The sequence below is a fragment of the Artemia franciscana genome, chromosome 13 (genome assembly GCF_032884065.1).
Source record: "Artemia franciscana chromosome 13, ASM3288406v1, whole genome shotgun sequence".
Taxonomy (NCBI): domain Eukaryota; kingdom Metazoa; phylum Arthropoda; class Branchiopoda; order Anostraca; family Artemiidae; genus Artemia; species Artemia franciscana.
Genome location: NC_088875.1, coordinates 3,904,594 through 3,917,847, shown reverse-complemented (window position 1 = coordinate 3,917,847; position 13,254 = coordinate 3,904,594). Strand labels below are relative to the sequence as shown.

Sequence of the window (13,254 nt, the reverse complement as noted above, 5' to 3'; positions counted from 1 at the left end):
AAAACACATTCGAGAAGTGAAGTTTGGTTGATGCTCTGAAGTTTGACGTTGACGTTTGATGAGGTTTGACGTTCTTTTTACGGATATGAGTAATGAGCACAAATTTCTTTGCAGAATTTTAAAAATCCTGGTCTAAGAACCGTTCAGAATTTTCACCGTTCCTTTTAAGAACGGTGCAGTCATGGTGTGTCCATTGACGCAGTGTTTTGTTTTGGGCAACAACCATTTATCCTAGATAAATATCCTGGAAAAGTTTGGTCCCAGGTGGGTTGCTGAAAAGCGCGATTTCCTGCAATTTATCATCCTTTTTATGTAAAACGTGACCTAGCTATCTTAACCTTTCTTTCATTAATATCCCTAGAAAGTGGGTTCAAACCACATTTTCTGTGCCCCTTACTGTTTGATATACTGTCCGTCAATATTTTGTTGTTTTTGGCTCGATTTGCTTAGAAGAGTCTATTTCTAGACTGCATTAAATTGAACTCAGTGGAAACTTTATATATTCCTATTTTACAACACCACACACAGATATACATAGAAACCCTGGGATACCATACACAAGATCTGCATACTAAAAGATACGTGAGTGGTTACTAAGGAGTGAATGGCGTTAAACCATCGAAATTTTATACTGACAATATCGGTTTCTTTTTAACAATATAAGATAAAGAAAGAAAGATCATGGTTCCCTAGGCCAAAGCTGGACACAACATGACCCCCATCACTTCTAGGCATGCATACTAGAGTTGTAAACACTATATGGAATACGGACTTTTTTTTTTTGTTTTTTTTTATAGCAAAAAATAATATTTTGTGTGACTTGAAACCCACCCTTACCTTCTTTTTGAATTAAATTCCGGGATATGGGCCTATCTATTCTTCCAGCAGCTGTGAGCTGTGAAGTAACTGTTTTAAATTGTTTCCCCGGAAAACTTTACAACTCCTTACTTAGATATAGTAATATTTTAAAATCTTGTTTTAGTTCCTTTAACAATCTTTCAGTACTTACGATACTGCTTAATTACAGTCGGGATACAATGAATCCAGAGACAACAACAAAGAAGGGAAGATTCAACAAGAAAATGGAGAGAATGGGTACAAACAAATTTCATGCCAAACATTATTTCTAACTCTTTCCACTAACTAGAAAATCAGTAATAACAAAACCAAGACCTAGAGATAAAACAAAACCTTATTCAAATCAAAACATATCTTTAAGTTAGTTTTAAATATTTTTTTAATGTTAGTTTTAATTTCTAAATGGTTAGAGTAATTGTTTTTTCTATCATATTTCTTTTTGGAATTTCATATTTATATTTTAAATTTTTTTTCTCATTAAGTCTCTTTTTTTAAGTTTGATTATTTGTTAAAAATGAATGGTTTAAAAGGCCAGGTGACTGATTTCCTAAAGGTTAAATTTTTGTGATTTTTTTTTGCTAAGTTTGTGGAGTCCTGCCTCACCAGATTTCAGTGTCATAATTGAATGAAGTCCTTTTCCTTCTATCTCTACTAATCTTTTCTTTTTTCCTGCTCTCTATTTTTGTGAGTCGGAATTTTTGCATTTAATGGGCTTAAATGATTAACAATTTAACATTAAAAGTCTTGTTTCGTGATCCGCCTCTTTTACAGGCCATGGGGCCTTTGTGGGGGGTTTGTGCTATTGAGCTCTTTTTGTTTTGATTGAAATAGATATGCTATCTTATCTTAAGAAGTAATAATGTCTTGGAACACATATTACAAACATACGAGTGCTTCTTTTATTTCATCAACGGGCCTGACTCTGGTGTGACTCACGCACGATACCTTTGACTATGTACGCCCTGAATGCTTCGTATAAAATGTTAGTTAGAAACACATGCATAATTTAATTAAAGCATATTTATTCAACTAATGATAGCATAAACTGAAATTATTATTCTATATTCTATTCAATTAAAGCACATATATATTAATTAAAGTATAATTGTAAACCCGCTTAAGTAACTCTTTGTCAAAGATTCTTCGGATTGATCTTATTTTGAAATTAAATTAAAAAAGTGTTTTTAACTGCAAGTAAGGAGCGACATTAAAACTTAAAACGAACAGAAATTACTCCGTATATGAAAGGGGTAATATCTTCCGTAACGCCTCGATCTTTACGCTAAAGTTTGACTCTGTCACAACTCTACTTTTTAAAACAATAAAAGAACTTTAGCGTAAAGAGCGAGGCGTTGCGGGGGGGATAACCCCTTTCATATTACTAATCAATTCGCTTACCATTCCGAGAAAGATCATTTCGCTGTCTCTTAAATCCTTCACAAACTTTCGAACTTTGAAACTTCTCCAAACAGCTTGAATCCGCAGCGCTGCTTTTTCTTCGCTAGTTTGTTTTGCAACTGACGATGGTTTCAAAGATTTTTCTGCTTTCCTTCGTATCTGGAGCATAAGTTGAGCTCGAACCCTCCCTTGTCTTGCCCTTTCATGAACTTGTATTAATTTGACGGCCTCTTCCAAACTCATTAAGCATAAATCATCCTTCAAATTAAAAAGTTTAAGATCATTTCTATTAACGGATTGAAAGTAGAGCTTAATAAAACTTTCTAATACTTTCTAATATAACTTTCCTATTAACGGATTTAAAGAGAAAATAAAACTTTACTACATCTAGGACTTTTTTCTACTTTCTAATAAAACATTTCTATTAACGGATTGAAAGATAAAATAAAACTTTATTACATCTTGGACTTTTTTCTACTTTCTAATAAAACATTTTTTATTAACGAATTGAAAGATAAAATAAAACTTTATTATATCTAGGACTTTTTTCTACTTTCTAATAAAACATTTTTATTAACGAATTGAAGGATAGAATAAAACTTTATTAAATCTAGGACTTTTTTCTACTTTCTAATAAAACAGTTTTATTAAAAAAATTGAAAATAAAATAAAACTTTACTATATCTAGAACTTTTTCTACTTTTTAATATAACTTTTTTATTAACGAACCGAAAGATAAAATAAAACTTATTACATCTAAGACTTTTTTCTAATTTCTAATAAAACGTTTCTATTAACGGATCGAAAGATAAAATAAAACTTTATTACATCTAGGACTTTTTTTTCTACTTTCTAATAAAACATTTTTATTAACGAATTGAAAGATAAAATAAAACTTTATTACATCTAGGACTTTTTTCTACTTTCTAATAAAACATTTTTATTAACGAATTGGAAGATAAAATAAAACTTTATTATATCTAGAACTTTTTTCTACTTTCTAATAAAACGTTTCTATTAACGGATCGTAAGATAAAATAAAACTTTATTGCATCTAGGATTTTTTCTACTTTCTAATAAAACATTTCTATTAACGAATTGAAAGATAAAATAAAACTTTATTATATATAGGACTTTTTTCTACTTTCTAATTAAAAATTTATATTAACAGACCGAAGGATAAAATAAAACTTTATTACATCTAGGATTTTTTTCTACTTTCTAATAAAAAATTTCTATTAACGGATTGAAAGATAAAATAAAACTTTACTACATCTAGGACTTTTTTTTCAATAGAAACATAACTTATTCACATAAAAATCAACCAACCATAAAAATCAACACGAAGCCCAGTAACCTGGGCTTGTATTGCCACCCAAAAAAACTTACATCCACTTGCATCAGTGTATTTGGGTTCCCATTTCACAAAAAAAAAATATAAAACATATTAAATATGAAGAACTACTTGAAAAAAAAATAATAAAAAATTACAATTCTTAAACCTGTTATTACAATCATATAATTACGATTCCCGCTTATTTGGATCCACTGATTCAGCCTCTAGTAATTTTTAACTCGTTTAACTAGAAAACATAAGATGTAAACATCTTATGTTTACATATATGTTTAAACATATGTTTGTACATAAGATCATTATTCATTTCTCTTACAATGAAAGAAAAACCACTGAAAAGCAGAACTCATTACAACCTCCGATTTTTACATTATTCTCCAAAAATTTCTTGTTATGCAACGATTTTTCTTCTTCAAATTATTTTCTTATTTTCATTTTTCATTTTAAACATATAGAACTACTTGAAAAAATTTACAATTCATAAGCCCGCAGGCGGAAAACGAACCTATTAGTACAAACAGTGTTTGGGATAGAAATTAAACAAATGTGCACTTTGAGAGCTTATGAACATTTTAAACATATAGAAATACTTAAAAAAAAAAAAATTACAATTCAGAAACCTGCAGGCAATGGTGTCTCAACTGCTACGAAAGCCAGACCTTTCAACAATATCCCTGATAGAAAATGGCGTCTGAGACCACAGCACTGAAAGAATATGACGAGCAGAGAAAGCAGACCAGCAGAGCACAGACGAGCAGAAGAAGCAGAAAGTAGAGAAAGCAAACACTCTAATCGGCGTCCTATACATACCAACCTGTCTCGTTAGATGCCCATGGACATCAACAGCTGTGTCAAACATGTTAAGTTTTGAAAGATGCTGAAAGTCACAGATTTGAAGGCCTTAAGAGTCTGTGGACATCAATACTTCCGAGTTAAACCAGTGACATCAACACACCTCGATAAAATATTCATTTCTCCATCACCAGAAGTTAAAACCCCATTTATTTTTGTTCAATATATCCGTTTAGGTTATAATAAAACTAACTAATATAAAACTAACGAATTAATCGTATAGAGCTATATAATAAATTAAATAAAAAAAACTAGTTTTTTAACTGAAAGTAAGGAGCGACATTAAAACTTAAAACGAACAGAAATCACTCCGTATATGAAATGGGTTGTCCCCTCCGCAATCCCTCGCTCTTTACGCTAAAGTTTTTAATTGTTTTAAAAAGTAGAACTGTGGCAAAGAGTCAAACTTTAGCGTAAAGAGCGAGGGATTGCGAAGGGGACAACCCATTTTATATACGGAGTAATTTCTGTTCGTTTTAAGTTTTAATGTCCACTGAAAACGTTTGTACGCTTCCCAATAACCATTACTGTATGTAAACACTGGTCAAGTAACTTTGTAACTTGCAGCCCCTCCCCCAGGGACGGTGGGGGAGTAAGTCATCCCCAAAGACATAGTTATTATGGTTTTCGACTATACGGAACAAAATGGCTATCTCAAAATTTTGATCCGTTGACTTGAGGAAAACATGAGCGTGGGAGGGGGCCTAGGTGCCCTCCAATTTTTTTGGTCACTTAAAAAGGGCACTAGAACTTCTGATTTCCGTTAAAATGAGCCCTCTTACGACATTCTAGGACCACTTGGTCGATACGATCACCCCTGAAAAAAAAAATACAAATAAACACGCATCCGTGATCTGCCTTCTGGCAAAAAATACGAAATTCCACATTTTTGTAGATAGGAGCTTGAAATTTTTGCTATAGAGTTCTCTGATACGCTGAATGCGATGGTGTGATTTTCGTTAAGATTCTATGACTTTTAAGGGGTGTTTTCCCCTATTTTCCAAAATGAGGCAAATTTTCTCAGGCTCGTAACTTTTGATGACAAAGACTAAATTTGATGAAACTTATATATTTAAAATCAGCATGAAAATTCGATTCTTTTTTTGTATCTTTTAGCATCAAAATTCCGTTTTTTAGAGTTTCGTTTACTATTGAGCCGGGTCGCTCCTTACTACAGTTCGTTACCACGAAGTGTTTGATATACAACAGTTAGTTTTAGCCGTTAAGACGGATATTTCTAAAGACTATATATTAGAAAAAGCGTGTTTTTCGATCATCGTAAGTTAAAAAGAGCATTTTCTACTATTTAAAATATGCCTAGTCTAAGTTAGAGTACCAAAATTTTTTTTACAGGTAAAAATATAGTTAACTTTTAAATTTAGGAAGCAAATCCAAAATTCTTAGCGTACCGTTCTGCATCATTTGTAATTGTTATTATCCCTGTTATTTATACCTTTCTAAAATTTTCTTTTGGCCGCTTAATACGAAAACTTTTATGCCTTTGTTGGTAGATGATTTTCCTTTTAAGTGGAGAAAATTCCGAAGGTAGTTGAAAATAAATTTACAAAAATCATATTAGAAAACAAATGTTTTTTTCCGTCACTGAAAAAAAATCATTTTTTTATTGACTAATTATATCTGTCAAAGCTACGTCCTAATTAAAGAATAAAGCTTTTGTTGTATATAGTTATAAATATATATGACATTTAAATTTAAGAAATATTGTTGACTATATTACTACTATTTATTAGATAGCACATCTAATAGTCCTGTTCTTGCTAGTTTTATAAAACAAAATCTATCATTGGGTGGCTATAACCGTTAAGGCTCAAATTCAAAGAACTGCAGACTACATTATCAAAAAAAAGAAAAAAAAGTAGTCATCTGCAACCAGATTGATTACCTAGCCTAAGATAACCCAGATAACCTAACCTAGCCTCTTTTTTAAATTCAAAGGCGCAATTTTGATAATTCAGAAGACAAATTTTCAATTTAAATCATAAACTCAATCTTTGCAACCGAATTTCAAAAGTCAAAGGCAAAAATTCGAGACTCTGCAAAGATATGCTTTTAAATTAAAGTAGGAGTCCAGAATTAAAGCAGGAGTCAAAGCTTTACAGCCAGACTTAAGGAGTCAAAGGCAAATTTTTGAAAATTGAAGAAGATAAGCTTTTTTATTAAAGCAGGAGTCCATGATTTTCAACCAGATTTCAGGAGTGGAAAGCGTAATTTCAGAATTTAAGACAATTTTTTGAAATAAACAAGAGTACAAGCTTTGCAGTCAGATTTCAGGAGCCGAAGGCAAAATTTGAGAATAAAAAAAATGCAACTCAGAACCCTTCTTTCCAAAATAAGAAGAACCAGAATCACCCCTTTTAAAATCCAAGGCGTTAGCGTTTGAGTAACAATAGACCGACCGCTCCCCAAACAACTTATTAACAATATTTTATTTCACACTTATTGGAGGTAACCCCTGGCCCTCCATGCCCCCCCAAAAGAAATAAAACATTAAGGATATTTTATTCCAAACTTATGGGAGCTAACCCCTGACCCTCCATGGTCTGACCCCCCCCCCCAAAAAAAAAAAGATGTTTCATTATTCTGAAATTCTAAGAGTCAGAGACAGGATTTTAAACTTTTCGACCATACATCCCTAATTCCAAGGCCCGAATTTCATTTTGAAGGATGATTTTAAGGATTTTATGGACCAATCTTCAAATTAATTTCAACAAATCTTGAACAGTACAGTTTTTTTTCTACTTTTGGAAAATTACCTGATGTGACGTTCTTCCAATTTTATCAAATACTCCTTGTATCATTATCAAAATACCTAGATGGCGTTCTTCCCTTTCCAAGCGAAAATGTTTTGGAATCGGTAGTCCAACATTGCTGATATCATACGGTTTCTGAAACACGATTTCATCCAAGTTGGGTGCCTCAGTGAATGATAGAGCACATATTTCGTTCTGAGGAAGATAAAATTTACTGCGTTTATTGAAAATCTTTAGTGTAATTACATACCCTGACAATGATCCTAAGAATCATTTGAACACTTCCTTTAAGTATCTAACTTTTCCCTTTGTTTGGTGGATACAACAATCAAGAACGATAAATAAAAGTTCCATACAGGGATAAAACCTTTTGTTAGACAGTGATCATTCACAAAAAATACTGGATACTTCGGTCACATGTGCAGTAACCGTTATCAATAGAAAGACTAAGATAAAATAATTAAGACCAATAGAATATATACAAAATAGCATTATTACATATTATTTAATGACCTTTTTTCAATGCAATACCACGAACAAATCTCCTTGACCTTCCAGGTTCAGTTCTAGTTTTATTTGAACTAACAATTGGATGAAGGCTAAACGCCTTGGATGAAATGAACCTCACTTTATCTGACTTTAATAAATTATCATAAATACAGTTCAAGCCAAAGTCACCTGCGTCTCTATTTAAGCCACATTATTGAATAAAATTTTCATGATTTCAATCATTTCACGGAAATTTTGCTTTAAACAAAGGTCCCTAGAAATCAAAGAGACATTTTCGAACAAGATAAAATGGTCCGAAAAATCAAAAATTTGTTCCGATAAAGCTGATGTGAAATCTTCAGACTTGGAATTTTGACTCAATAAGACTCTATTTCGTCAGCTTTAAAATAGAGAAATACAAAATTGTTTGCTTGCCTCTCATTCTAGGCAAATTAACGGTCCTGGTGTCAATTCTAAATTCTTGGTTCAACCTGCCTAAGACCATAGGCAGGCACCCCTTGTTTACCTCTCATTTCAGGCAATCTAATGGTCCTAATCTAAGGGCAATCTAAGGGTAATCTCAGGCAATCTAATCTAATGGCAATCTAATGTCAATTTTAAATTCTTGGTCAACCTGACTGAGACTCTAGGCAGGCGTGACTTGCTAAAAGATAACAAACAAATATTGGTCCAGTAAGAGAGGCACAATCACTCCCGCCGTTTACCCTTCTGCCAAATTAACCAAGCACTTGGAAAACTATAGGTTCTATCACTATCTTAGCTCTTTGACTATCTACCTTGGTTCTACTGCCCTAGCAATGACATGGAGGGATAATAGATAGACATAACTATTAACAAATGAACTAACATCATTTTTATATAATCCTAATAAGGGGGGGGGGATTAATACCAGGTTTGCTTCTCACTCAATTGGACTATCTGTCTTGGCTTTTTCTACAATTAGCCATAACTTGATTCCCACAACTCTTCCATTTTAGTTCAAATCAGGATGGGAATCGTGAAATCTAGAAACCAGAAATAGTCTTTATTTCCCTTAATTAAAGTAAAATAGTAATAACAATTCTAATAGTAAGTTCTATATTCTTTACTTAAAGAAACTATAATTTTTATTCTCTTACATCAAAAAATAATTTTATCTAACATATTTTTGAATATTGAAGGCAAAACATTTACATATTTGTCAGTAGATGATTTCTCTTTTTTCAGTAAGGATGATCATGATGCATAAGTAAACATTCATAAAAAGGAACAAAAGAAGACACTACTTCATTCAGCCAAAAATAAATGAAATTGAAGAACTTAGTACCAGAAATAAAGGGCATATCCAGAATTTTTCATCGAGGGAGAGGGTCTAAAAAACTTGCACAAATCAAAAATTTGTTTATATGTATTTTGCCAATTTTTTACAAGTCCCACAAACATTTCCAGAGGGGTGGTCAGTTCTCCAGCCCTCCCTATCCCGGGATACGACCTTGCCAGCAATATCACTGAATATCTTAGCCCAATTGATCTACCTGGCTTATATATTTTTTTCTCAAGGCCTATGACTTGCTGTGCAATATTTTTTTTTCTGGTCGTCCTAAAAATTAACCTTTGTGTTACTGATTAAACTGAAAATTTTTATTTAGGACATTAATATTCACAATACAAAACCGTGGATAATTTAACTATTAGGTTTAGGAAAACATATGAGACATCTTTCACAATTCGCCACACTAACAAGAGATTTCCTTTTTCCTGTGTTTCGTCTTGATAAACAGCACCCACTGTGGGTACAAATAAAATTGCCACCCAGAATGAAGTCGAGGAATTCCACGGCCACAGAAAGCCGAAACAACGAATCTGAAGTTCTGACCGCACCACAGAACTAGTTGAAAAGAAGTGTCTCCTCATTGGCGGTGCAAAAAAAACCCTTAAAATTAGCCGGGGAAGCAGCTGACAGGCCACGCAGTGAAACAGGAGAAAAATAGTTCTAGTCCAACCTTGGAAATAAACCAGAGCCGGCGTCCGAAAACCGTAAAATTCGGCTAATGAGAAAAATTCGTCATTTGTAGCTGATTCAGGAAAGAGTACTATCATCTCGATTAGTCTTAATATTAGGAGTTTGTTGCGAAGCAAATTTACAGGAATTTCAAACATAGCCTAAAAACCTCGAATATGGCGTCGTATCGAGACAAAAAATAAATCAATGAAATTGTGATTGCCGAAAACCCTTCACAGGAAACTTACTGGCCCTTGGATTGAACAGCAAGGAAAATCACTTTTTTGCACTCTTTTTTTTTGTGAAAGGAAGACAAACAAAAAGAATTTGGTATATGAGTTCTGTCAAATCACCGAGTTTAAAATTTTCCCTGGAGAGTACATCATCGGGAATTTCCCTTCCCATAGAATATTATCCCCATGGAACCCAACCCTGAGAACAAGCCCAAGCCTTTAACCATCTTTCAATGATTTTCCAGTCATCTCCTAGTCCTAGTTGAAAAAAAAAAATATATATATATAATATTACAGACTTACCCAAGGTTCAGACAGAAAAAAAAAATTATTTCTGTCCTCCTTGTTACAACTTTAAAGATTATACAATTATTCAGAAGAGAATTTTTGATAAAAGGAATAAATGTAATACTGGTAGTTGAACGCGATAGAGCTCAGTTTTATGAAGTTAAATGGAATATCATCTTTTGTCAAAACGATGCGTGTGTAACACCATCTTGTATTTTGTCGGTATGCATGTCGACTGTCTTCAACAGAATGGGAACTGCACTTATTGATGTACATTCACACTCAAACCACCTACACAAAAATCCACCAGTCCCTCTCCATAACAAGCGCTAAGAGCACATATGGCACTTGTGACGAGGCCGGAAGAGCCAACTCTAGCAAAATTTCAAGAATAAATATATTGATTTAAAAGGAAAATCAGAGGCTTAATGCCAGTCGGGATTTAAAATAAGAGCTCTGAGAGACGAGGTCCTTCTAACTATCAAAATTCAATAAGATCCAATCACCCACACGTAAGTTAAAACTACCTCTTTTTTCCAATTTTTCCTCTCCCTTCAGCCCCCCAGATGGTCCAATGGGGGAAAACGACTTTATCAAGTCAATTTGTGCAGGTCCCTGACACGCCTACCAATTTTCATCGTCCTAGCACCTCCAGAAGCACCAAACTCGCCAAAGCACTAGACCCCCCCCCAAAGAGAGCGGATCCTGTCCAGTTACGTCAATCACGTAAATACGACATTTGCTTACTCTACTCACCAAGTTTCATCCCGATCTCTCCACTCTAAGCGTTTTGCAAGATTTCCGGTTTCCCCCTCCAATTCCCCCCAATGTCAACAGATCTGGTCGGATTTGAAATAAGAGCTATGAGACATGATTTCCTTCTAAATATGAAATTTCAATAAAATCCGGTCACCCGTTCTTAAGTAACAAATACTTCAATTTTTCAAATTTTTTCGCATTAACACCCCAACCCAAACTCCTCCAAAGAGAGCGGATCCATCCCAATTATATCAATCATGTACCAAAGAATTGTGCTTATTCTTCCCATCAAGTGTCATCCCGATCTCTCCACTCTAAGCGTTTTCCAAGATTTCTGGTTTCTAAGATTTCTGTTTCCCCCCTTCAACCCCCCTATGCCTCCGGATCCGACTTGAATTGAAAACGGAGCATCTGAGACATAAGATGTTTCTACATATCCTATATAGACATAAGATATACAAGTTTCATTTAGATCCAATCACCCATTCGTAAGATAAAGATACCTCAATTTTCACGTTTTCCAAGATTTCCCGTTTTCCCCTCCAACTCCCACAAATCTGATCGGGATTTAGAATAAGAGCTCTGAAGCACAAGATCCTTCTAAATATCAAATTTCATTAAAAACTGACCACCAGTTCGTAAGTTACAAATACCTCATTTTTTCTAATTTTTCCACAATTACCCAAACTCCCCCAAAGAGAGCGGATTCGGTCCAGTTATGTCAGCAACATATCTTGGACTTGTGCTTATTCTTCCCACCAAGATTCATCCTGATCTCTCCACTCTAAACCTTTTCCAAGATTTCCAGTTTTTCCCCCGCCCCAACTCCCCCAATGACACTGGATCCGGTCGGGATTCCCAATAAGAGACCTGAGTTACGATGTTCTTTTAAGTATGAAATTTCATTAAGATCTTATCATTTTTTCGTAAGTTAAAAATACCTCATTTTTTCTAATTTTTCCGAATTAGCCATCCCCCGCCCAGCTCTCCTAAAGAGAGCGGACCCGTTCCAGTCATGTCAATCACGTATCTAAGACTTGTGCTTATTTTTCCCACCAAGTTTCATCCCGATCCATCCACTCTAAGCGTTTTCCAAGATTTTAGGTTTCCCCCTCCAACTCCCCCTAATGTCACCGGATCCGGTCAGGATTTGAAATAAAAGCTCTGAGACACGATATCCTTCCAAACATCAAATTTATTAAGATCTGATCTCCGATTCGTAAGTTCAAAATACCTCAGTTTTTCTAATTTTTCCGAATTAACCGTCCCCCCACTCCCCCCACTCCCCCCAGATGGTCGAATCGGGAGAAAGACTATTTCTAATTTAATCTGGTCTAGTCCCTGACACGCATGCTAAATTTCATCGTCCTAGCCTATTTGGAAGTGCATAAACTAGCAAAACAGAGACAGTCAGACTGACAGACAGACCGACCAACAGACCAACAGAATTCGCGATCACTATATGTCACTTGGTTAATACCAAGTGCCATAAAAACTGATACACAATTATACTTGGTAATAAACCGCAATGTATGTATATACGGCTGTCTTCCTTCTGCCTTTTAGGGTAAAGTTTGAGTCTGACATCATTGGCCAAATGTTAAGAAAATTAATTAAAGAATGAAATTGTGGCGGATAAAAACACTTGTTGTGTTTATTTTAGATAACAAAAAAGGTCTTGAGCCAGACAGAAACAGATTGAAGGAAATTATTCAAACAAAAAAAAATTGTGATAAAGATATTTTTCTCGTCTATTTCCTTGCGACACTCGGGATTGAACCAGGGAACCTTGAATCGTGAGTCCCAGGCTCATCCACGACACTGTCACAAGGTAGTGAATTATGTGATTTATCTAAGAAGCTGTTCATAAATTCTTTACAGAAACGTCATAATTGCTGGTTTGATTTTTTTTCCTTTTTGTGATGGGGAGGGGGAGGGGGTTGAGGAGGCTTCAAAGCAATGGTCGTAAAAATATAAGGGATTCCTTAACTGTCATTGGGACAAGCTGAAAATACTGCTTGATTTACTTTTTTATGCTTTTAACGATATAATAATGTTTTGGTAAATTACACTTTCAACCAGACAATGAAAATAATTGCAAACCGAAAAGGTAACCGGTTTAAGGTAGGAGCAGCAAGTTAGAACTCCATTTGTGTCACGGAGAAATACGTCATTACTGCAATATTAAATAGCCTACATTATATGAATGAATAAATGCATTTAATACCCATCAATGAAAAAACAGAAGGA

The 13,254-nt window shown here is 34.2% G+C and overlaps 1 protein-coding gene across 9 annotated transcripts in view; it reads right to left on the bottom strand.

The window, feature by feature from the left end:
• The window catches only part of LOC136034405 (IQ and AAA domain-containing protein 1-like), a 140,652-nt gene that overhangs the window by 94,657 nt on the left and 32,741 nt on the right, over positions 1–13,254 (bottom strand). For 8 of the 9 annotated variants that reach the window (XM_065715565.1, XM_065715566.1, XM_065715563.1 and 5 more), the window contains exons 4-5: positions 7,237–7,428; positions 2,257–2,514 (exon numbers count right to left, since the gene is read on the bottom strand). In XM_065715565.1, the coding sequence (XP_065571637.1) occupies positions 2,257–2,514; positions 7,237–7,428 (450 nt within the window). The remainder of the gene's footprint in view (positions 1–2,256; positions 2,515–7,236; positions 7,429–13,254) is intronic. The other variant, XM_065715568.1, reaches the window with a different exon arrangement.